General features: G+C 36.9%; 1 protein-coding gene across 3 annotated transcripts in view; it reads right to left on the bottom strand.

Annotated features, from left to right (window-relative positions):
• The window catches only part of GAS2 (growth arrest specific 2), a 131,775-nt gene extending 105,107 nt beyond the window's left edge, over window positions 1-26,668 (bottom strand). Inside the window, exons 1-4 of one of the 3 annotated variants that reach the window (XM_055143910.1) lie at window positions 24,900-25,088; window positions 22,143-22,329; window positions 16,428-16,592; window positions 2,581-2,702 (exon numbers count right to left, since the gene is read on the bottom strand). In XM_055143910.1, coding sequence (XP_054999885.1) covers window positions 2,581-2,702; window positions 16,428-16,572 — 267 coding nt within the window. In that variant the 5' untranslated portion in view covers window positions 16,573-16,592; window positions 22,143-22,329; window positions 24,900-25,088. Of the gene's footprint in view, window positions 1-2,580; window positions 2,703-16,427; window positions 16,593-22,142; window positions 22,330-24,899; window positions 25,089-26,421 lie in introns of those variants that run through there. The other 2 variants (XM_004607854.2, XM_055143911.1) reach the window with 2 other exon arrangements.
• Window positions 26,669-27,342: the final 674 nt, after the last annotated feature.

The raw sequence follows: 27,342 nt of genomic DNA, 5'->3' as shown, positions 1-27,342 counted from the left end.
AAGATTTCTTAACGCTTTAATATACAGAAAAGAGATATTATTTACCTACAGCCTTTTCCTGATCAACACTTTCTGAAAATCATGTATAAATATTAGCCCTACTTCTCATAAAGATAAATTAAGTCACAGGCTTTTCCAATTAATAAAATACAAAATTATAACCCAAGCAAACTGTGGTCAACTTCAAGCTTTTCACCATTAGACTGGTTCTTACACTGGAAGTTTTAAAATTATAGTTCCACCTGGGGATCTCAGCTTCTCTTTTTAAAAAAGAGCGACAGTACAGCAGGTAGGGTGTTTGCCTTGCATACAGCCAACCTGCATTCAATAACCCTGGCATCCCATCTTGTCCCCTGAGCACCGCCAGGAGCAATTCCTGAGTGTAGAGCCTAGAGTAACCCTTGAGCATCGCTGGTATAACCAAAAAGCCAAAAAAACAAAAAAACATAGTTCATAGAAAAAAGAAAGCAGACAATCTCACATTAGCTATTTAACAAAGGTATTATTCTTTGTTACTACAAGGATTCAAGACCCTAAGAGTAGGCAGCAGGTTCACTTCTCTTCTATGTGCAATACAAATACTGATTTCACACTGATTTCAAGGATCTAAAAATCAGTGTGACACATTTTCTAGAATATTCTTGAAACTATTCTAAATATTCATGTTGACTGTTCAGTGTGTAGCAATGTTTGGAATGCACTGAGTTAATTAGCAACTCCAAAGATGTGTGTTGGAGATGAAAAACATGGAAGGACTTGTGCAATTATCTACACAATATCTATTGATAAAAGTATTATTTTCTCTCTGCTAATTATTTTATGAGAAATTTTCCATAAAATTGATTCTCCTAGAAGGTATTGTTTTCTAATAGGTAACATGAAGTCCAATTACATCACAATGGAAAAAGAATAAATGATCTTAAAGCTCTATCACTTTGCAGAGCACAAAGCATTTTTATGCTTGTGAACCAAATGAGACAGCACTACAGCTTAACAGAGGATTCTGTCCTGCATAGTCATTTAATTTGGATGTGGCCTCACACAAAATCACTCAGCATATATTTAATGGATGATATATTCATATATAGAGGCTGGAGCGATAGCACAGCAGGTAGGGCGTTTGCCTTGCATGCAGCCGACCCGGGTTTGATTCCTCCGCCCCTCTCAGAGAGCCCAGCAAGCTACCGAGAGTATCTCGCCCACACAGCAGAGCCTGGCAAGCTCCCCGTGGCATATTCAATATGCCAAAATCAGTAACAACAAGTCTCACAATGAAGACATTACTGATGCCCGCTCGAGCAAATGATGAGCAATGGGATGACAGTGATAATGATGTAATATTCATATATTCCAAACATACCTTTTATGGAGGAATAGAAATTAAAACAGTGATTCCAAAACTTTGCTGAAAATTAGAATAACCCACAGAAGCTTTGAGCCATCATAGTATTATGCAGGGAGTATGCCATAGGGATTAGATAGGAATGTCCAGTGGGAGAATTAGGTCTCAGTTATTTTAAAAATATTCAGGTGACTTGTTTAGTGTGTAGCAAAGTATGGAATGCACTGAGTTAATTAGCAACTTCAAAGATATGTGTTGGGGATAAAAAAAAGCATGGAAGGGCTTAGAGCAATATGTACACAATATCTATTGATAAAAGTATTATTTAAAACTAAGCATAGAACTATAAAATAGTACATTGCTTAGGGAGCTTAAACTATTGTTATGATTTTACCGAGATAAGGAGAGTATACATACTATCAATTTTATTACTTTGACAGAGTTGCCAAAGTTTAGTAGTTCAATTTTTAACTATTTTTAATCATTATTTTAATTTCTTTTAAGTTTTTAAGACATCCCCAGAGGCACGTAGGGCTGACTCTGGGCTCTGGGATCAGGGTTCACACCTGGCGGGGTTGGGCGCTATATGGGTTCTCTGCTGATTAAATCTACGTGCAAAGCAAACACTTTACCCGCTGTGCCCCAACCCTAACAATTATCTTTTATTTTTACTTCTATAATAAAAAAAAGTTTAAAATGGCAGTTATCTGTGTTATTCAAAATATATCAAATATCATGGATTATGTGCTGGTAACAAAAAATTTAGATTATAAAAAACAAAACAAATATTAGCAGTCGGAAAATTATTTTTAATGCTTCTACTTACACAAAACAAATGCATACTTTATATATTTTGTCTCAACAATCTTCCATAATAATCTCTTTGTTTTCTACCTATTCAAAAGATTTCCTATAGATTTGTACATTGCCTGATGACATAAGTTATTTCTTAAATTTTTAATCAATGCATCAGATCCTTCCAGTCTATACACAGTACTTACTTTGTGTTAATGCCATCACTTCTCATGGCTCTTAATTATATTTATCAAAATTATTAGGTAATTTATTTCACTAGAGTGAAAGAACATGTTTCCTAATTAAAAATTGTCTTCTGTTGGTGTTATTAATAGAGAAATTAATGAATCTATTGACAACAAAACCCTTAAGTTAAATTCAATTCCTGAGTGACTACAAATGTAATCATCACCTGACAGTGATCTTGCCTTAGGAACTTTTACCTTTGTGGGCTTGTTAGCATCCATGCACTCTTTGAATTTTTCTTGCACACTTTCTGCAAGTTGACAGAGCAAGGCACCATTATCCAATTTCTCCATAAAAGTTTCTGCTGTAATTTCCTTCCCTGCATCAAACAAAAGAAGCATTATAAAATAGTAATTCACCAACACAAATGTTGCATTCATCCCAACATGTGTGGTACAGTATTTTTGGGGGGGAGGGGGTAAAGCAAGATGGTTTTTGTTGGAACTTATTTGGAATGATGGGAGGGAAGAGAGAGAAGTGTTTAATCAAAGAGAATAAGGGCTTCTCCAGAGTGGAAATGGGCAAGTAAAGATACACAGAGACAAGCAAGTGAGATATATGTTCAAGGGTGAACAATGGCTTGATGAGCGACCTGTAAGACACTTTTTATCACCAAACTATCAACATATTCTGTGGAGTTACATAATTGTTACAGGAACTCCCAAGAAATAATCATTGCTTTAGAATTTTCTGCTTTTCTTCCTTTATAAACATTTTATATTTATATAGTTTCAACTGCATAATGCTATTTTTGCATACAATAAGAACAGAAAAAAAATTATATCTTCTGTGAAAGAATTCAATTGAAGGAATAAAATCCAACTCATCAAGAAAACCCAAAGAACTCGTTTTGCCAGCAGAGTACAATTTAGTCTCTGAGATTCATGTGACACACACTCATAATGGCCCATTAAATTATTTCGGCCTGCAACAGAAAAAAGTATGGAGCAGAGCTGGTACTTTGTGTCATGTTTATGGTTTTGACCACATCAATGTCATGGCTTTCTTCTTTAGTTTGAAATTAAACCACAATATATTAAAAATCAAACACCTGTGTGCCAAAGAGACGATATAGGAGGTAAGAACTTGAATACAGCTGACTCCAATTTATATCCCTGGCAGCACCAGGAGTTATCTCTGTGCACAGAGCTATGAGTAAGCCCCTAAGCACTGCTGGTGTAGCCCCCAAATCCAAAATGATAATAAAAATAAAAATTAGCTACCTTGGGGCCTCAATGATGGTAAAGCCTGCAGGGCATATGTCTTGCATGTAGTTGACTAGATTTAATCCCTGGCACCCAATATAGTCATCAGAGGAGGCCAGGAGTGATCTCTGAGTGCAGAGTCAGGAGTAAGCCCTATGCACTGCCAGGTGTGGTTCAAAATTAGCTGCTCTGGTAGCTCTGATAGTATAACCAATGCATAAAATCACATATCTAAACTCTATTGAATTTATGGACTGGAGAGATAGCATAGATGACAGGGTGTTTTTCTTGCATTCTTGCACACTGCCAACCCAGATTTGATTCCTCCACCCCTCTCAGAGAGCCCAGCAAGCTAGCGAGAGTATCCCACCCACAAGGCAGAGCCTGGAAAGCTCCCTGTAACGTATTCAATATGCCAAAAACAGTAACAACAAGTCTCACAATGGAGACGTTACTGGTCCCCGCTTGAGCAAATCAATGAACAACAGGACTACGGTGCTACAGACAGTGCTAATAGTTAAGTTCATTTAAATAATAAATTACCTGTAAGCAAACACTACTTCTCTAATCCCCACACTATTGCAGCACTTGAACAATGGGATTATCAGATTCAGATCTCTGATGCTTTCTCTCTTCTCATACCTATCCTAGCTTCCATTACTGCTACTATGGGCATGATTCACAATTGTTCCCTGTCACTTCAGTGGTTCCCTGTTAAAAGTTATTTTTCTTCTTTTTGATATGATTTGGTAGCAAAGCAGCCGTGTGACATCTTACAGCCTAGTTCTCCCTCTGGGAGAACCTGGCAAGCTACTAAGAGTTTCCTGCCCACATGGGAGTGCCTCGCAAACTCCCCATGGTGTATTAATATGCCAAAACCAGTAACAATGCTGGGTCTCATTCCCCTGACCCTGAAAGAGCCTCCAATATGGCATCGGTGGAAAGGACGAGTAAAGAGAGGCTTCTAAAATCTCAGGCTAGGACGAGTGGAGACGTTACTGAGACCACTCAAGAAATTCGACGATCAACAGGATGATGATGATGATATGATCCTAAAGTAAAATTTAATTATGTTAAAATTAATAAAACTACTATAAAATTCATAACATTTACTATAGTATAATCAATTCATATATAATCCATCCATTTAAAGTCTATTATCCATTGACTTTTAGTATATTGATAGTTATACAATCATCACAATTAATTTTATAATGTTCTATCTCCTCATTAACCTTTCACTGTCACCAAAAGCTTCTGCTCAAGCCCTATAGGATAATTAATTTTTTTTTTTTTTGCTTTTTGGGTCACACCCAGCGATGCACAGGGGTTACTTCTGGCTCTGTGCTCAGGAATTACTCCTGGCGGTGCTCAGGGGACCAGATGGGATGCTGGGAATCGAACCCGGGTCGGCCGCATGCAAGGCAAACGCCCTACCCGCTGTGCTATTGCTCCACCCCTAGGATATTTAATTTATTTTTTCACATATTTCTTAGAACTTCTATCTTCCAAAGCACTCTCCTTTTTCTGGTTCTATAATTCTCAAAGTTTAAAAATATTTTCAGTTCCCTTAACCATTTAGTCACAAGTCCTATACATTAATGGTTTCTCCAGTTTCTAGTATCACAGTCTTATTTTATCAAGTTCTGTTACCTACACTTCTAGCAAAAAGAAGAGCCATGGTATATATATCAAAAACAATTTCCTGTATCTTTGGTTTCTCTTTTCCATATATACCAGTCATTACTAAAATTAAAACGGCTCAACATTGCCTTGAGTCATTCTTTATCTTAATTGGATAGTTCCTCACCTGTTATGAGAAAATAAAATCATATACATTCAAAATAAATAAAAATCAAGTATTCAAAGTCCTATTCACAAATCTTGAACACACATTTCTTTTTTTTTTTTTAATTTATTTTTAATTAGAGAATCACCGTGAGGGTACAGTTACAGATTTATACACTTTTGTGCTTATACTTCCCTCATACAAAGTTTGGAACCCATCCCTTCACCAGTGCCCATTCTCCACCACCCGTAAACCCAGTGTCCCTCCCACCCTCCCCAATCCCATCTCCCCCCCACCCCACCCTGCCACTGTGGCAAGGCATTCCCTTCTGTTTTCTCTCTCTAATTAGCTGTTGTGGTTTGCAATAAAGGTGTTGAGTGGCCGCTGTGCTCAGTCTCTAGCCCTCATTCAGCCCGCAACTCCCTTCCTCCACATGGCCTTCGACTACAATGTAGTTGGTGATCGCTTCTTTGAGTTGACCTTTCCCCGGAACGTGAGGCCAGCCTCGAAGCCATGGAGTCAACCTCCTGGTACTTATTTCTACAGTTCTTGGGTGTTAGTCTCCCACTCTGTTATTCTATATACCATAGATGAGTGCAATCTTTCTATGTCTGTCTCTCTCTTTCTGACTCATTTCACTCAGCATGAAACTTTTCATGCCCATCCACTTGACTACAAAATTCTTGACCTCCTTTTTTCTAACAGCTGCATAGTATTCCATTGTATAGATGTAACAAAGTTTCCTCAACCAGTCATCCGTTCTGGGGCATTCGGGTTTTTTCCAGATTCTGGCTATTGTAAACAGTGCTGCGATGAACATACATGTGCAGATGTTGTTTCGATTGTACTTTTTTGCCTCTCTGGGATATATTCCCAGCAGTGGTATTGCTGGGTCAAATGGGAATTCAATATCTAATTTTTTGAGAGTCGTCCAAATTGTTTTCCAGAAGGGCTGAACCAGTCGGCATTCCCACCAGCAGTGAAGAAGGGTCCCTTTCTCCCCACATCCTCTCCAACAGCGGTTGCTTTTGTTGAACACACATTTCTAATCTAAAAATACTTATGCGCCGCTTCTTAGTCTGTAATCTGCCTTTGTGATTCTTCTAGGAGAATTTCCTGTTTCTTACAGTCATGCCTTTGGTCCTGTATGGACTCCTACCGTCATATGCTCCTGGACAGTCTGTTTTCTTTCACCATGAACTTAAGAAGTATCTCCTAGTGCACACTGATATATTTTCTATATAGTGGTACGTATGAGTAGCATTAAGTTTGTACTGATCAAATGTGTGTTGCTAGAAAAATGTTATTTATAAAGTTGTTATCCTTCCCAATACATTATGAACTTCTAAAATACATCTTTGTGTGTGTGTGTGTGTGTGTGTGTGTGTGTGTGTTTTCTACAGAAGCATAATATATACCAGGCACCTAATGTACATGTTCAGTGACTATCTGTATAATCCAAAAAAAAAAAAAACAGACTTTTTAAACAAAATATCTGATACTATTTTTGTGAAAGGTAGTTAATTTAAAGCAAAATAGCAAGGTAGTTTACAGCTATTAATTTTGTGAGAAAGGACAGATAAAGAAAATGAAATATTTTAGTGTTTATTTTTTTCCTATTGGACAGTTCATATCTCAGTTCACAGGATAATGAATTTTGCAGATGGCCCAAACACTAGTATTTCTAAGTATTTATCATGAATGTATCCGATACATTGCTACTATTATTTCAGAGTTGTATGCCACTCAATTCAGGAATTAAATTGAGTGGCATACAACTTCGAAAGCAAGTTTTGTATCTTTGCAGTAAAAATACAAAAATTCTGCGCTAAAATATTTTTGTTTGTGCATTCATCATTTGGACTTATACTTTCTAAGAATAAGAAAGTTTTTTATAACAAAATTATAAATGTAGAAATAAAATTGCTAACTAAAAATTATTAGTTAAATACAAGCTACAAAATAAAAACTTGAAATTGTTGACTTATCCCTTTAGAAATTGCTTGTAAGGTTTTCTACATCTGGAAAAGGTCTTTATAAATTTTATTTCATTAAGTTCCATGGCAATTTAAAGATTCTATTTGTAATTTTAAGTGACAAGATGATTACAATATATTTAAAAGAACATGTAGATTATATGAACAAAAGTGGTTTTTATTAAAAAGTCATTAGCAATTTACCAAAAACGCATGGTTTTTACTTTTTCTGTATTATATCTGCAATTTTCCAGTTATTCTGCCTTTCATGAATACTTGAAGAAAGAATTTTACTTTGGACATCTGTATCTAATGAAAAATATATTAGGTGTCAGCTTTCAGTTCTGTATATTTTATAGCTCCAAAAGGTGGGATTTTTTTTGGCGAAAACTGATACTATTACGTACTTTATAGCTGAAATGTACTGCCTCAAATGAAGAAAATATGCAAGATGGAGAAGTTTGTTTTCTTTTTCTTCAATCTTTCATATGTAATGTATTTTCCATTCAAAGATTAAGAATTATAAGTTTAAGTGTATTGTGTGACTATAAGAAATACACTGTAACCTTTATATAGAATAATAGGTCATTTCATCGGGCTCCTCTAAAAATCTTTTGCAAAGCTTATGTTTTGTTTAATGATCTTAAAGAGTTTTACTGTAACTTAGGTAACATTGATAAAACAGACCTACCATCTACGATTGATGTACAGTTACTGCACCTTCACCACCTCTAAATTTCAGGCAACGCTCCATCACTGTCCTCATGTCACTTCTAGTCTTAGTTCATTCCGGCTGTGAATTACTAATTATAAAATATCAAGTAAACATTGCACAAAACTAAACTCCTCTGCAATATAAACTGCATGCTTTATTTGATATATCAGAAAATAAATATTAAATGGAGTATCATTCTACAACCATAGAATCATTTTTTCCCCAATTCCATCTGCCTATGATGTTAGTATGATAAGAAAAGACAGTGCAATGACTAGGATAATTAATCATCTTGCAGTACTGAACCAAACAATGTAAAAAAAATTGACTTCAAGGATCATCTAAAGTAATATCATCTACATTTTCTTTTTACTTCCTAGTTCATAATTCTGGACTTTGAACTTCACAGCATCAATTCAGTCATGCTTAGAGTGTACCAGCACAAAAAAGATCAACGATTGTGGTTAAAGGTTGTGGTTCATCAGTTCTTAAAAAATGAGGATACATGGGACTGGAGAGATTGTACAGCCAATAGGTTGCTTGCCTTGCTCATGGCAGACACGCGTTCTATGCCCAACAACCTATGTGGTCTCCCAGCACTACCAAAAGTTAATTTCTGAGCTTAAGGCTAGATTACTGAGCATTGCTGGTTTGGACAAAAAAAAAAATAGGACACAATGGTATGGAATAAAAATCTGCCTAAAATATTTTTTGACTTAACTACTGAAGTGTATCTTCTAGAAAATGTGTGTCTTCCATGATTTTCAAAAAAAGTACTAACCTAAAAACAATGTCCGAATAGAGTCATCTGGGAAGAGGGGCATACCTCTTTCTGTGCTGCTGAGGAAAAATATCCTTTCCTCTCACTAAAGTACCAAATGTAATTTCTTAAAATTATATCAAATTCAAAGAACGCTCTCTAACATAAGAAAGATCTTACTATATGCCAGGTACTTTATTCACATTCTTAATCATCTTACCTATGTGAAGTGGGTATTTGTATGACTTTCATAAATGATGAAACTCAAGTACTTAAGCTTTATATATTTTCAAGAACTCATAAAGACCTAATAAGTATTTCTCCCTTGGAATGTATTCTATTTAATGTAGTCATTTCCTTTATAAAAAAAATCTACAGAAAGACCTTAAGAAAATAATTTTGGGGCTGAAGAGAGAGGTGCTGAGAAATGATTAACAGTCCACCTTATAGGTAGCAGAATGGCTGAGGATATTATTCAGGCATAGTCTAATTTGTAGCCTAATTCACTGCAGGGTAAATGTGGCAAAGTGTATTATAAAAGTGATCCAGACATAATGTAACTCTACTCTAGTCTTCACTACAGCTCCTTATTCAGTTATATTTCTCTCCTTTAAAATTACTGAGTATTTGGAGATTAAACTTGGAATATTGTGGAATAAGAAAAGGGTCAGGGTCCAAAAAGATAGTACCATTAATAGCACATTTGCCTTGTATGTAGCCAACTCACTTTATCCCAAGCACTTCATGTAGTCCTGTGAGGACCACCAGGAGTGACCCCTGATCACAGAGTCAGGAGTAAATCCTGAGCGCAACTAGCTGTGACCCAAATCACTTGTCCCCCACTACTCCCCACAAAAAAAGAGTCATTATATCTATAACACCTAGATGAACCCTTGACTCTAAAGTGTCAACCCTACATTTATTCAATAATGGACAAAACTGGGTCTTTTGGGCAAAACAAATTAAACAGTAACTAATGTAAAATATTTCAACATGGAAATAGAGAATTGCTTATTTAAACTTTTGGACTAGCATAACACGTTACATTTCTTAAATAAATTATATTAACTGTATCAAAAATAGAAGGTCTCTGCAGGATAACTAATAATGGCTTTAAGAAAGACATAAAAGAAAGGTGTTCCTAATTGCCAGATATCAGTTGTATTTTATAACAGCAACTCCAATAAATAGATAATTAACCTCTGGATTCTGAAGAGGCTATCTGTGAATAACTGAAAGTAGAAACATTTTATAGTATATTATGCATATAAAAACTTTATTATGTATAGGATGTCAAAGAAAATCATCATAATATGAATAACACTTCATTTCTAATCATAAATACAATCAACTCATCTTTACTTGTAACGTATCTTATAACTTGTGCAACGTCCCTACATATATGTAAAAACATATGCCTACATCACAAAGATCTATAATTTAATAGAAAAATGCCAATTTCTTTGATTCTTATTAAACACAGTCATGTCTCAAAAAAATACTATGTTGGGGCCAGAAACATAGCACAGGAGGTAGACACTTGTCTTGCATTTGGCCTTTGGGTTGACCTCTGGTTTGATCCATAAACCTGCATATGGTTCCCTAATCATCTCCAGAGAGACCTCTTAGCATAAAACCAGGAGTAAACACTTAGTATTTTTGGTAATAGCCTCCCCCCTAAAATAAACACCTTAAAAACTTCTGTATGATTCACAGTTATTAAGCAAAGACTAACAGAAAATAAAGGTGATGGTTGTTCCCAAGTAACTAAAGAAATACAAATGAAATGCACAATTTTCGTACATGTATGTTAGTTCACTGGATTCACTTAATTCAAGTTAAAGTTTCAGTAATCACTGTAAAACTGTATCACTGTCATCCCATTGCTCATCGATTTGCTCAAGCAGGCATCTGTAACGTCTGCATTGTGAGACTTGTTACTGTTTTTGGCATCTCGAATATGCCAAGGGTAGCTTGCCAGGCTCTGTTGTGCACTCGAGATACTCTCAGTAGCTTGCTGGGCTCTCCGAGAAGGGAGGAAGAATCGAACCTGGGTCGGCAGCATGCAAGGCAAACACCCTATACCCATGAGCAATTCAGAATTTCATAGACTATGGCTGATACATTTGAATGATGGGTGTATGCTGTAATCAGAAACTTAATAGTATGTTATTTATTTTAAATGACAATTAGTTGTAATATATATTACACAGTATATCACTGTATCACTGTCATCCTATAGCTCATCGATTTGCTCAAGTGGGCACCAGTAACATCTCCATCTGAGACTTGCTATTGTTGTTATTATTTTGGCATATTGAATATGACACGGGTAGCTTGCCAGGCTCTGCCATGCACGCGAGATACTCTCAGTAGCTTGCTGGGCTCTCTGAGAGGGACAGAGGAATTGAACCTGGGTCGGCCACATGTAAGGCAAATGCCCTACCCACTTTGCTATCACTCCAGCCCATATGTGTGTGTGTGTATATATATATATATATATATATATATATATATATATAATATATACTCACGCATGAGTGAACATATTCCTGGACACATCATCATAAAGGGAAAATATGTGTATGCCTCTTAGATAGCCCAGCAAGCTATCAAGAGTATCTCGCCCACACGGTAGAGCCTGGCAAGCTCCCCGTGGCATATTAAATATGCCAAATACAGTAACAATTACAGTCTCATTCCCCTGACCGTGAAAGAAGCCTTTAATCATTGAGAAAGACGAGGAAGAAAAGGCTGCTAAAATCTCAGGGCTGGGACAAATGGAGACATTACTGGTGCCCACTCCAGTAAACAGGTGAACAATGGGATGACAGTGATGCAGTGATATACTTAATAATTTATATATTAAGTATATATTGGGACCTAAATAAATAATAATGAGTAATAGCTAGTTCATGAAAGCTATGAATCTAAATAAATACTGGTATAAATAAAATACTAATGAAATATGTAGATTCAATACAGAATAAAACAATGGTCAAAGAGATATTTACAGGAAAAAGAGAGAGCTGTTCAAGATTCATTTACTGTCTTTCTGAACACTGGTCGTATAACTTCTCCTTGGCCCCAGGTATTAGAAAACATATTTGGACTACAATAAGAGTACACATTCCCAAGACATGTCATTTGTCAGTAAACAGTGCAGGATTATAATCCCGTAAATCTGATTGGTTTCTAATTTATAAATAAATTCCAACATAAGACATAACTATTGGGGCTGAAGGAATAGCACAGCGGATAGGGCGTTTGCCTTGCACTCGACCAACCCTGGTTCGATTCCCAGCATCCCATACGGTCCCCGAGCACCGCCAGGACTAATTCCTGAGTGCATGAGCCAGGAGTAACCCCTGTGCATCATCTGCATCATCGCCAGGTATGACCCAAAAACAAACAAACAAACAAATATATATATATGTATATATATATATATATAGCTATTAACTCATCTTAACTAGTCAATCAATGACAAGAGACCTGGTATTCATAATACACAGATTTTAGTTTTTCTAAAACTTTCCTATTGCTTCTCTGAGTATTTATTATTTTTGCTGATTATTTTTAGAGATAGTACCTGACAATTAGTTCTGTATCCTCATATGTGGTATCAACGTGACTACTTATCTACTTATCTAGGAACCAATAAAATTATTTTCTTCTTTATAAAAGAATTTTAACCACCAAAAAAAAAATGAAAATGAATTGAGGTCTAACTTCAATTATATTTAACCCAATTTAAATTTAAATTCAGTATGAGACCAGAAATATTTTTAATTTAAAATATCATTAAAATTTATTTTTTTAAATATGGAAGGATGAGTTACACTTAGGCTAAGTATAATAAGAAAGAAGAAAATATTTTCATAGGAAAGGTCCACTTATTTTATAATGGTAAAAATACTCTAATGGCTTTAATTTAGTATGTTAATTTCCACCTCACAAAAAAAAAATTCAGCTACTATAAATAGACACTGGATTAATTCTAAAACTACTTTCAAAATATCTCTTACTTACAAGTACATTTAAAAAATTGAACACTGCAGAATATAAACTTATGAATATTTCATTATGGCTTGCAAAATCTTTTTAATTTACTCTAATATCTCAATTTCCAAAACATATGACCATTCTAATAATCTATTTTCTTAACTCCAAATATTTTACCACTTTAAATAATTTCAATTTATTGTCTATTTTCCAAGTTACTATAAGGATACACACTAGAAGCCTACTGACTATCTAATAATGCATTCAAGGCAATTCAAGGTGGCATTTACCATGTCTTCAGATTCTTTCAAGACTCTTTTTCTCGTAAAATTTCACAAGCTATCAGTTGCACTTGTGTTAGCATTCTAAAACTTAGTTTGATTATTTAAAAGAAATATCATGCATTTATGCCAAAGTTTTCTCCCTGTCTTGGTATATTGATGATCTCAAACTAGGTCTGAAGAGGTAGATTTCTTGGACACTTCGCCTTTTGGAACTGGAAAGAACATTAGAGATCATCCATTCCACCCCTTTCGTTTTATGGTGGAGGACACTGAGCCCAGGAAAGATAGCTGAGTGACTTTGGGCAAGTTTCCTGTTCCGTGGCGGAGCCAGAACCAAGAGCCAGATCTCCTGACTCCCATTTAGGAGCCAGATCTCCTGACTTTTAGTTCAAGGATCTTTCCATTACAAACACACTGACTCCCTATTCTTTGAGGCTGCCTTGGCCTACGCACGCTGATCAGGCTACTTAATAAAATGATCACATTCACCAAATAAAATGTTTTGATGATATGTCTTAAGACCTTGGGATATACTCAAATTAATCACAATATCTCCTTCCCAAGGGCATGTCAGTGTATTCTCTTTGATTATAAAATAAATGACAAATTCTTTAACCTGGTATTCAAAGCAGTGTATGATTTAACTTTGGAACGATAGCACAGCAGTAGGGCGTTCGCCTTTCACGTGGCCGACCCGGGTTCGATTCCTCCGCCCCTCTCAGAGAGCCCAGTAAACTCCCAAGAGTATTGCGCCCGCACGACAGAGCCTGGCAAGCTACCCGTGGCATATTCAATATGCCAAAAGCAGTAACAATAAGTCTCACAATGAGAGACGTTACTGGTGCCCACTCAAGCAAACCAATGAGCAATGGGGATGACAGTATGATTCAACTCTAGCAGATCTCATGTAACTCTCCCCTGTTTGATATGCACCATCAACACTAGGATTCTTCCAGTTATTCCAATGTACTAGATGTTGCCCTGCCTTAGCAAGTGTGTTCAATCCACCCATCTTCTTCTCCAGCGCTTTGACTTGTTACTATTGATTCTTCAGTTCTCTGTTTAAATACCACTTAAGGAGAATTTCTGTTCTGTACCCTTGATCTTTTGCCCCTCTCTCATCCCTTTGTTTTTATATTCATATTGAAACTCTATCTTTCAAAATTTAATAACCATCCCAATGAATTAATTATCCAATAATTAACTTATTTAGTATGCTGCATCTTACACCCACCCAAGGCTCTAAAATATGGCTTAATCACAAGGCTGTCCTCTAGTTCTTAGCTGTGTCTCGAATACAATAATCCCAACAGTTGTTATTAAGGATAGGTGATTATATTATGTCTGACAGTATTCTAAAGGTGATGATCTCACTCAAATCTCCAACATTGTAGGAGGCTTATGCAGTACTATACTTACATCAAAGATAATGAAATTGATGCACAGTGCTTTAAGGTATATACCTGTTCAAAATCACAAAGTTAGTACAGTGGTAGAACTGGGATTTGAATTTATGCATTCCGATTCCAAATCCACTTCTCAAATAACTACATTATGTGGGTTTATACTCAAGTACTACTTGAATAAATGAATTTATCCACAAAGTCAAATTAACAGTATCATTGGATTATATAAATAAATAATAATGACAGATATCATACTTGTGATATTCCATTGTTCTCAGTAGTATATACAATTTGGTCATTTACTCTCATAGCAACAATTAAAAGTATACACTACTGTCACCATCACTTTGTAGATGAAGAAACTGGTAGAAAGAGTTTAGTTAAGTCATAAGCCAAAGATTACACTGCTATCAGATCTGGACACAAACATAGTCTGTGTTCTTAATTTCTGTTTTATACCAACGATTTGTGATGCTCCATATCTAAAGAAAGATAATCAAAAATTTGTAATAGATTCTCAATATAATAATCAGTAATAAACCCCAAACAACAAAAGAAAGGAAAGAAACACATCTGTTTGGGTTAAACTGAATTCCTCCATAGTAAAGAGATAAAATCTTCTTCACTGCAAGAATGAATATTAAAATAAGGAGAGTCAGAGGTAAATCTTTCCTTCCGCTGTAATTCCAAATTGCAGTAAGGGGTCTTACTAGGAAGTGACTTCAGTATTTCTGCTCTTACCCTTTGACTTAATAACCTCCAAAAGGTATAATTTGCATACACTCAAATATGGTTGTGCCTGCTAAGAATACATATAGATGTCAAAACAGTGTTCACACAATGAGGAAAAAAGTGAATGACAGAGGTTTAAAACATAAAAAAGCAGTGCAAACATCCCCAACTACAATAAGAAAAATGGAAAATCTTGCTAAAATATGCTTAAACCTTGCCAAACCTTGCCAGACTCCTACTAAAATTTCATAAACAATGCTACTTCCCTAGATTTTCCCTTTCATTAGCTAAAGAGGGAAGAAACTCCATATAACTTATAAGATACTTTAAATTAAAATAAGATTCTTTAAGTAATTAAAAAGTATTAGTGAAGTCCATTCTTCAATAAATAACCATATCAATTCTAATTTTATTCAATATGCAAGTCTCATATAAGTTCTACAAAGGTTCAATGCTCAGGCTTTAATATATTTTTTACTTTCGATGAAAATCAAGTGGTGGAGATAACATTATAGTTATGATGTCTTGAAATGAAGGATTCCATTTAGCACATGGTTGAAATTGTATCCTATAAATATGCCATCACAATAGAAACAAAAATAACACGCGAATGAGATACAACCTTCACATCTGTTTTCAGATATGCTTAAATACAAAAGTGAAATGAAAAGGAAAAAATTAATTCAAAATAGGGTCACTCTAGTCAGCTCATTTGGACAAAGGATAGATGATCCTATTCTCAGGTTTGGGCATTCAGCAGTTTTAGAAGGTGTCTTATAAAACTAGGGCAAAAAAAAAATTCAGTTTTAGAAGTTAGATTTCACAGAGTTCTGACCTGTGTGCAATGTCAAAAGGATAAACTCAACTGATTAGCTGTCTGAAAAGAAACTGTAAAAAGTGAATCAGATCAGCAGACAGATGAAATAAGCAATTTCATCACATCGTTCCCTATTGCAATTCGTTATTTTGGAGTGACTAAGCACCATTCCATGGAGAGACACTGAAAATGCATTTAAATTTTTATGTTTCAGGTTTCTCTGATACAAACCCCAAATAATGAAAGTCTTTCTTTCCAGGGCGCTATCACATGCTTAGGTGAAGAACACTACATAAGGTGAATGGAGGGCACAGCTTGTTATCTTTGCTCACAAGATGAGATCTTATAACCTTACCTAAGAGGTTGGTTAGCCACAGGGCCAGGTCTTCTTTCATCGGGAGCAAATTAGCTTCATGTCTGCTGGCCAGCCACTGGCTATACTGATGCATATCAGAGAGGCCAGGTCCACTGCGTACCTTTGGGCTCAGAGCAGTGCACATTATTTATCCACTTGTAATACCTGTTTTGGAAACAAAATAAAATTTGCTTTTTACTTCTTTGGTTTTGCTGCCAAGGAAATAGTAAAGAACTGGATCTGTAATTTTTTTTGTTATTCAGATGATTAATTATTAAACCTATAAAACACTAATTGTTTTCTTTGTACTGACCCTCCCACTTTTGACCAACCACTCAGTAGGAAAACAGCAACAAGCAAAGGTCAAATAGAAAATTCATATAGTAAACTCTATACTTGTGTGAAAACAAGAAAAACATGGCTTCTACAGCAAAAGTTCCACTTTATTAAAAGCAGTAAGAAGTGGCTGCTGAATATTTTAGTTTATTTTGGCTGATCCAAATTATAAACTTCCATCCTTTGGGTTAATTCTTGAAGCAACTGAGTCCCATGGAATTTCAGTACTAAATGTTGACGACAGTATTCATACAATTAATTGTATGATCATTATTATTATTAAAATTACACATGGTTAAAACATTCATGGACACACAATTTAGAGAATTAGATAGAAGACAGAGTAAACTATTTTTCTCACATTAGAGATTATAAGAGCAAAAATCAGAGAGTTTAAGTGATTTAACCAAACTAGCTCATGGGAGAGTAGGGTTTGAGCTGGTCTTCATACTTTAAGGCCATTACAATTTCCAGAATGGCACACTTTACAAAATAGATTCATGATGAATCCATTTTACTGTCCAAATATGATATCTTAATTGTATTAAATACAGTCCTTAATCATAAGATTTTTTTTCTCTCTTATTTTATATCTTCCCACTTTACAGATTTAGCTAATGTTTAGAACTGTTTAGAGGAAAAGAAATATAATATCAAAATGAGATGATTTTATTAGCTAGATACAGATGGTTCCCCTATATGAATGTAGAAAAGATGTTCAAACTATGTATATTTATGGAATCTAAGCCCAAAGAAATAACATTAAAGTACCAAAGCAAAAAAAAACCTGATGTTTATCAATGTATGGAGCTCCATTTTGCAAACTAGTAGTATGTATGAAATAAACTCATATATTACGACAAAGTGAAAACTAGCAAAAAAAGCTTATATGCTATCATGAAATTCTATCTTTAAAACTTTTAAGTTTTTTTAATATTGATTAACTGTATTTAAAGACAAGTTTTAAAGATCAATGGTATATGCTTCTGTTCATTTTATTCTTTGAAGTTTTACATAAAATTCTTTTCCAGCTAGTCTCAAATTATAGTTCTTCTAACATAGAATAATTTTTACCTCTTAATGATTATGTTTGCAAAATAATAAGTCACTGTTTAGAAAAATACAAAATACAACCAATTCTCAATTTTTTTTTGGTATTCAAAAATATCTGGGAACATAGACAAACTACTAACTGCATTAGGCACATGTAGTTTAAATACATACAGATAATTTCATTTTCAAAGCAAGTATGCTCTGAAGGAAAATTTTGCAAATAAATATACGTGTGTATATTTCTTTGAAAACACTTTTTTGTTTATGGGCCAGAGAGACAGTATGGCATTTAGGGCACATATATGTCTCCTGAGCACCACTAGAATTGATTCCTGAGCACAGAGCCTATAATAAGTTTTAAAAAACCATTAAATGTGGCCCAAAACAGAACAAAATACAAAGTCAGAAAAAAAAAACCCTCCCTTTTGTATATCTCTATACAATAGATTTGGTTACCTAAAGTGAGTCACTGCAACTGCAAACTATTTCTCACTGTGTGTGTGGTGTTAAGAACTGAACTCAGGACCTCACATATGGGAGGCAAGTTCACTGCTGCTAAGCTACATACCCAGTCCAAGGTGACGTTTTTGTTTTTGTTTTGCTTTGGTTTGGGGTCACACCCAGAGGTGCTCTGGGCTTACTCCTAGCATTGCATTCCACGGTCATTTCTGGTGGGTTCAGGGAATCATAATGGGTGCTAGGGATTGAACCTGTTGGCAGCATGCAAGGCAAACGCCCTACCCACTACACTATCTCTTTGACCCCGTAATGTGGAACATTTTAATGCACTTAGCCATCTGTTATTGTCTGTCATTACAGAAACCAGAATATTACTGTCATCTTTTGTAATCAAAATTAATCATTCCATAATTCATCTAAAATGTTAAATGAATAGTTTATTTCTCTGACCCCTGGGAACATTGAAATAGTCTTGTCCAGTTCTTTTAAAACTAAGTAGAATCCCAGGAAAATGAGATCGTTCCTGTGTACTGGTTAGTATTCCTATAGACTTACTTGTCTCAGAAACATTTAAGTAACAAGACATTTAAGCACATCATTGATATATTTAAATAACTAACTGAAATCTTCAAAGGTTTACCTCTAAAATGTCCTTCTTCTCAAGACACAATCTCTCCCACTACTTTCCTGAAAGTGAGATGTGGTAGTTCAGTAACTTTACCTACATCCTATTATGTGCTCTGCAACATCCATTTAAGCATCAGAGCCCTATTTTGCTCTGTTAAAGCAAGAAGACACCTCAGATTCTTAAGCTCATTGTCCTGCAAAGAATTCATCAAGGGATAGTTTACAGTAAGCCTAATGGCATGTAACAGTTTCAATGACTAGAGGGACTCAATCCTTCCCCTCAATACTTTTAAACAGTAAAGTTTTTATTTTCCTTGACAGTAGCACATTTATTTCTTACGCAGTCAGTCCTACCACAAATGGAACTCAAACTGACTTCTAATATTTAAAGATGATCATTAAATGAAAACAATGCCTAATGAAGCAATTCTAAAATGCAAATTTTAAACATGGTAAAAATAAACAATAATACATTTTATTTCATATTTTGCCAGGAAGCAAAAATGGGGGATATAAGATTAATGGGTCATTGGCATACTACAGAATTTAAAAAAATTAAACATGGGCATAATAAATAGATAGCAAAAGTCATTGTCATAGATGAGGACTACTCTGTTAGGCATAGTATTTTAACCGAATTTCTCCTGGTCTTTTTTTCCCATATTTTAGATAGCCATTAAACTTAACATGACTCTGTGATTTAGCCTGAGATCCAAGATGTAAATGTCACAGATGTATGGATAGAAAAGAAAAATTAATTCGGTTGGCAAAATCAAAATTTTGAAATTTGAAAAAAAAAACATGACAAAGCAGTTTCTAATTAAACCCCTAAGGTTGAGGTGGAAAAGATAAAATAAATTTACATTAACCAGATTTTAAAAATCACTAGAAGCCTACAACCTTTTTACAAATTTTCAACAAATAGTTAATCAACTTGAGTGTTGTATTAGATCACAAAGAATTAATTATAACCAACAACTAATATCTGATACATCAATTTCATCTGAAGTTTCTTCAAAACCGGATTAGACACCAAGAGGTAGCATTGAAAAATAGAAAACAATGGCTCAAAGGGGTGGAGTCCATGTTTTGCATAAAGAACCCCTGGGCTCAATCTCAAGCACTACCCAGACCTCCAAGTACAGCAGGGGTGACCCACCACCCACTTCCAAAAAAAAATTGCAGTAACAAATAAAAAATAAAATAATGAGTCACTGGATTTACAACAAAAATTCTGACTGGGAGAAACTTTTTGCATAATGCACTGAAAGACATTATCATTAAAGTAGAAATAATTAAAATATTTACAAACCTTTAAAATTAACTTTGGTAGGCACTTAGCAACTCTCCTCACTTTGTATGGAGGAGTAAAGACTCAAATGCTTCAGTGACCTCTAGAAGCTTTAAGATTCTATTCAAAAATGGGGGCCAGAGAGATAGTACCTCAGTAAGGCACTTGCCATGCATGCAGCTGACCTGGATTCAGTTCCCAGCATCCCATATGGTCCCATGAGCACCACCAGAAGTGATTTCTGAGTGCAAAGTCAGAGAATCACTGGGTGTGGCCAAAAAGACAAAATAATAACAACAAATGGGCAATAATCTTAAATACTTGAAATTCAGAAAAACACAACTTAAAGGGAAAACCATGTGAAATGTAACACAGAATTCTTCAAAGAAGATATAAGTGTGTTTCTTGCCCTAGTCCGAGTGATTCTGGAATAACCATTATGAATATGATGAGACGCGAAGTAACCCAAGGGATGAAGAAAAAATTAATGACTCCATAAGTAAAATATCACATGTCTAAAGATTTTGTTTAGTCTGTTGCTCCAGAATTCCAGCTGAAGACATTGTAAGCATGACTATGAAAAGAAAGTCTTCTTGACATCAACTAGAAGTATGCTTTAATTATGATTAAGATGGTTTCCACTCTATTTTCAGACATTGCTGAGACATCATTAAGAAAAGTACTACAATAGCCCACAGAAAATAAATTAGACGGATAGAACAATAGGAACCAATGATAAAAATACTGCCACTGTCTCCTATGATATTTCATTAAGAAGTCTGGTTAACAAGTAGAACATAAGAATTAGAAGCAATTGGGGCTGGAGCGATAGCACAGCGGGTAGGGCATTTGCCTTGCACTCAGCCAATCCGGGTTCGATTCCCAGCATCCCATATGGTCTCCTGAGCACTGCCAGGAGTAATTCCTGAGTGCATGAGCCAGGAAAAACCCCTGTGCATCGCCGGGTGTGACCCAAAAAAAACAAACAAACAAAGAGAATTAGAAGCAAAAGTCTTAGGGACAGGTACTTAAACCACTATTTAACAATTTAGTAACTGTTCCAGTTATATGAATCAATTTTTGTACTTGAGTACTCCAGTAAGGACAATGAAAGCTAACACTGCAAAAGTAATTGTGGATATTAAACATTTGTTCTAGAGTTTGACATATATATCTATTTAAAGAAAAACTAGCTAAATCTATATCATTACTCTAGGAAATGTGTCAAAATAAAATTTGTATTAACAAATTTTAAAAGAAGAGCAAAACTGAGCTAGAGAGACACTACAGAGGTTAAGGAACTTTCCTTGTACACAGCCAAATCAGCATTGATCCCAGTTCCCTACGCACTGTCAGGAGTGACCCAGAGTCTCAGAGCCAGGAGCAAACCCTGAGCACTGATGGATGTGGCCTAATTCCCCAGTCACCAATAAAGAAAGAAAAAAATCCTGTAACAAAAATGAATATAAAACTTTAAAAAACTAAAAAAAAAGAACAAGAAAATCAAGAGAAATAAAACAAAGCATTGATGAAATAATATCATAAGTGATAGGAAATGCAAAATTTTCTTCATACTAATTAAAATGTAACCCCAGTGGTAATTAAAAAATATTGAGTTCTTTTTTTCTTTTTGGGTCACACCCGGAGATGCTCAGGAGTTACTCCTGGCTCTGCACTCAGGAATTACCCCTGGCGGTGCTCAGGGGACCATATGGGGTGCTGGGAATCGAACCCGGGTCAGCCGCGTACAAGGCAAACACTCTACCCGCTGTGCTATTGCTTCAGCCCCAAAATATTGAGTTTTAAAATAAGAACTAACCATGAAATTTCCATATAAGTGGGTCAACATGGAGAGTATCGTGCTAAGTGAAATGAGTCAGAAAGAGAGGGACAGACATAAAAGATTGCACTCATTTGTGGAATATAAAGTAACAGAAAGGGAGACTTACACCCAAAAATAGTACAGATGTGTACCAGGATTGCTCCGTGGCTTGGAAGCCGGCCTCACATGACGGGGGAAACGTCAACTCAGATAGGAAAGGGACCACCAAGTAAAGGGTGCTTGGAAGGCCCGCTCGGGATGGGAGATGCGAGCTCAAAGTAGACTGCAGACTGAACGTGAAGGCCACTCAATACCTATAATGCAAACCACAACACCCAAAACAAGAGAGAGAGAGAGAGAGAGAGAGAGAGAGAAACAGGGAATGCCCTGCCACAGAGGCGGGGTCGGGGGGGATGGGGTGGTGGGGGACGAGGTGGCCATGGCGGGAGGGATACTGGGATCACTGGTGGTGGATAATGGGCACTGGTGGAGGGATGGGTACTCAATCATTGTATGACTGAAACGTAAGCACGAAAGTTTGTAAGTCTGTAACTCTACCTCACAGTGATTCATTTACAAACAAAAAATTTTAAAAATAATAAAATTTTAAAAATAAATAAATAAAAAATAAAATGAGAACTAACAATTAGCTTTTAAAAACAATTGCAGGGGACAAAGATAGGACAAGCATTAAGGTACTTGCCTTGCATTTGGTCATCCCCACAGTTCTATTCCCTGCACTGCAATACCAGGAGTAATCCTTAAGTGCAAAGCCAGGAGTCAGCCCCAGTCACCACTGGATATGACCCCCAAAATAAAACAAATAACAAAACCAGATAAAAACCAGAATTCTGTAACAAATTAAACCAAAATTAAAAACAACTAAGTACAAATACTTATTTTGATGCCAGCTGAAAACTCATATAATTTAGACAGAAGTATATCGTACCTTGTGAGTAGATATCACTCATACATCTTCACACTCACATAAAAAAACCTAATGAAATTTCAGTCAAAGGTCCCAATCCCAGAGCAATCCTTGCCCTCATCTCCCTATGCAGTTTTCTTTTTATGTTCACTAAAGTAACAAAGATAGGGACCCTCAACACTATTTTTTTTTAATAAAGCTAAACTAAGCTACATACCAACTGAATACCTTTCCAAAATGCAGAAGTAAAAATGTGTCATCTTTAAACTAACCAAGGATGGTTCTTGAGGCCTCTTTTACCATTCTTCTTTTACACCATGCTTCCTTTGCACTATATTCCTGTTGGTCTGATTTATTTTGGCTAAGCAATAAAATAATTTGTTTGATTGTTTTGTAAGCTGTATATTCCAACCAATGTCATAGATGAAGAGCATTAACCTCAGTCTAATTAGAAAGTAAAAGTCCAAAACTTAATCAGAAAGGTATATCCAGATCTTCTAAACATATCTCCACTTTTGGCTCATGGGAGTAGTTTACTCATAAATTAAAAAGCAATAGAATAAAGACAAACTCATTATTTGCTTTTTCAGTTGTGCAACAAAATCTTTAAACTTAAATGAATCCTTAAATAGATTTACCAATTTCCTTTAAACTTAAAAGTGCCATAAATTTACCAATTGCCAATTGCCAAAGAGGATTGGAGGCCTAACAAGATGTTTTGCCCAAAATGACAAAGCTATCTAGTCACAAAGCCATTAAAATGATCCCCTTGACCTCCAGGTTCCTGATCCTTCTCGATAGTCTCCTCTTGAGCACTCATCTTTCAGCCACGTGACAAACTATGTTGAACCAAAAAATGGTATAAATCTAATCAACCTTTCTTCTCAAATTATGATCAAAGTACAAAACTGAGTAGGAACTGATTTCTTCATTTTCAACGCATTATAGATTATTTTCACAAGTTATATCTTAGTTCAATTAAACTATTCTGAATAATATAGCACATGACTTGAACTCCTAGCAAATTAACTTAAGGCCATCTGAATCAAGTCATGAACCAATTATAATGACTACAATTTTTACCCAGTTTTACCTAGGTTAAGAGTATAAACGACAGCTCATGACAAAGTATTTTTTATTTGTGGTGTGTGTATCACAACGTATGTTTTACTTAACTATAAAGTAATTAAAAGCTGTCTAATATTCTGTTATACAGAGATATACATTATATACTTACATATAATATGTATGGTGAAAAGATAAAACCATCAATTGAACTTGACCTTAAAAATACTTAGGACAGAAAGTTCCACAAACATCCTACTCATCTGACAAGAGTACTTTCCACCTTCTCACAGTTCTTTTCTCTAGTCAGAAAATATTCAGTGGAAAAACCTCAATCATTGCTTAGCAAAAAATGAAAAGAAACAGCAGGATCCTATTTGTACTTCCATATCAAAACCACAAAGATGCCAAAATAGAATTCCCTCGGCAGCAGTTTTTACAAAAACTCTCTGCAAACAAACTGTTAGAACTTCATTATTTGATTTCAACCAAGGTAAAAGGTTCAGGCTGACTCAGAGACTTGAATCAAAAACCGAACACTACACAGAACTTACTGAGGATCCATATAAGAATCTGACATTCCACCCTACCTACAAATTTAACTTCACATTGTTTCCTTACCAAGTTACTACCAAACTCAGTAACGAGATCACATGATCTTTTTCTGGACTAGGCTAAACAAATTTCATGTCAATTTATATCCTGATAACATTCAATCAACATCACAAAAGTATGGTTGTAAAGTGAAGAAATAGGCCCAAAACTCAGTACCATGTAGGGTGCAGTCCAAGCTACATTTCAGTCTAAGAAGTCACTCAAAGATCATGAGTGAAGGTTCTAAGTTGCACTGCAAAGGAAGTCTGTCCCAAGCCTCAGCCGTCTCTCCCTTACCTTCTCCTAGGCAGTCAGAACCAGGACACCCATGTTGCAAAGGACCACCACCTCCTCCTCTGCCGTTAGCGGGGCGCATTCCTTGAGAAAGAACTCATTGGTCAGTTCCAAAGCCAGGTTGGATAAACTAGATCCCAGCTGCAGTTAATCAGTGTCCACACGGCTGGGAGGTTGGAGGGATAAAGCCACGAGCACAAGGGCTTGTTCTGAGCTTCACCGCTGTGAATCTCAAGGGATAGGTTGGGAGGAAAAGTGGACTTCCTCTGCCAGACCAGCACATCCGACCTGTCTGAGCCTTTATTTTAATACCAGGAGGCCAAATGGGTGTTCCTGTGGACATGCAGATCTTATTTCTTAAGTTTAAGGTCTCCAACACAAATGATTTCGTTTTGTGTGAGAGAGATCTCAGGAAGGAGAGGGTTTGTAAGTGGGACAGTAAAGGTGGGCAAACAGTAGTCATTAAGAAGCAAAAGATGGAGGAGGTTGTGGTTTTGTCTTTTTTTTTTTTTTTTTAATGAAGAAGGTGGGAGAGGACAGAGGCTTTAATTCCCAGTTTAGGTGGCGGGGGCTGGATCCTGAACGGGTCACCCCACCCCCAATTATACTGGAATGTAAAAAAAAAAAAAAACAGTACTTGTGAACCATGACTTTTGCAGGACTGTCATTCAAAACAACAGAAACTTCTAATGTTTGCATTCGTTTGAGAGCAATTTATTTTACTTGTCTGGTAGAGTTAAATTTGCCAGATAATCAATCTCCTCAATTTCAGCCCCCCAAACCCTTGCTCCTGGGACCTAAAGAACAATACCTTGCAAAAAAAAAGAAAGAAAGAAAGAAAACCTTTCCCAGAGGGATAAGATTCCTAGGTTGGCCCTTGTTTATTCACATCCGGGCAAAACAACAGCACCCCAAACCCCAGGTGTGACTCACTCTACCCACCCAATCCTAGCTTCAAAGAAAAACACGCACGAGAAACCATTCTGTGTACCCATCCCCTCCTACGCGAGCCTCCAGAAAAATGACCAGTGAAGACCAACCCCCCCCTCCATCCAAGTCCCGTCTCCTAGATAACAGACCCTCCAGACCCTCCAGAGCGCCCTGTAGAGACCCCTAGGCACGAATGCAGGGGCATTCCTTTGCAATGGATGGGCTCCTAAGGAATCCTCACTTCGTTCCCTGGTTGGCTGCGCCGCCCCTGCGGGGCTTTACGTGCGACGGTCATTTGGACTGTTCCACAATAGAGACGACGAGCACAGGATCGTTGCCAAGGTACCAGGGAATCACCCACGCCAGTGACCACCCACTCAGCGCCAGAGCCTGCCGGTCCGACAGCCCGCGGCTCTTCCCGCACCACCCCCCTTTCCCAGCCAAGTCCCCAAGGTTATTTTGCATGTCCTCCCCCTCCCCCGCCGCCACCCGGCAGCATCCGCCTGGGGCAATCGGCAGCCTCGGGCTGCAGAGCGCAGCACCCCGCGGCGGCGGCGGCGCGGGCTGGCGGCGGGGGCCCGGCGGCCTTGCTCACCCCCTGCGTCCGGAGCTGGGCTGCTGGCGGCTTTCAGGGGCTCCGGGGCTCCCGGCTGGGCTCCCGCAGCGCCTCGGGACTGGCCCCCTTCCCGCGCAGGTCCTGCGGCAGCCTCTCTCCGCACCCCACCAGCCCGGCGGCAGCGGCAGCAGCTGCTCCAGCCGCACTGCCCCTCTTCATACTTCTCTGATGGCTCCTCTCGGTGCTGTTTGGGAAAACGATTTTTTCCCCCCCTGCCAGAAACAGATTTCCTACATTTCATCAGTCCACATAGACCGAGCGGAAGTAAAATGCTTACTTTTTCTGGTGGACAGCAAACGCAATTGACACTGATTTACCCTTCAAACGGGGAGAGATTGGATTACAAGCCCTTGGCAGCAGTTCCGAGTTTGGGGCCAAGCTCCAGCCCCCTCCGTGTCCCCCAAACACTAACTTAAGAAAGAAAGGGCTGGGGGTGGGGAGGGGGGATCATATTTAACTCCAGGATTTTTTAACAGAGTCGATGGCTTTAGCACAATATTAAAACTGGGTGTTGGAAAAGTTTGCTTTCCTGGCCAGTGATTTCTGCAGACTCAGAGACAAGAGCTTTCCAGTAACTTCGACCACTCTTCGGTCCAAATTGAACAGTTTTATTACTTAAAATTCTCTCTAAATATCAGGTTTTAGAGGAGACTGCACTCAGCCCTGTTTTCACTTTAGGGAAGGAAACAAAAAGTCCCACCCCTTCCTTCTCTCAGCCTTAGCTCAAGGCATCATGTTGAATGTCATAGACAATTTTCTCCAACTGTTGTTTATTAGTTCAAGTATGCCGAGATGAAAAGTCTTCCCATGAAGTGGACAGATGTTCAGTTGTCTGCTAAAACCTCCGATAAACATGGGACCTCTTGCTGAGTGTACCAATCACCAAGAGTTACCACTTCC

This window comes from Sorex araneus, chromosome 6 (assembly GCF_027595985.1).
Source record: "Sorex araneus isolate mSorAra2 chromosome 6, mSorAra2.pri, whole genome shotgun sequence".
Classification (NCBI taxonomy): domain Eukaryota; kingdom Metazoa; phylum Chordata; class Mammalia; order Eulipotyphla; family Soricidae; genus Sorex; species Sorex araneus.
The sequence above is the reverse complement of the archived record's forward strand: the minus strand, read 5'-3'. Positions and strand labels throughout refer to the sequence as shown.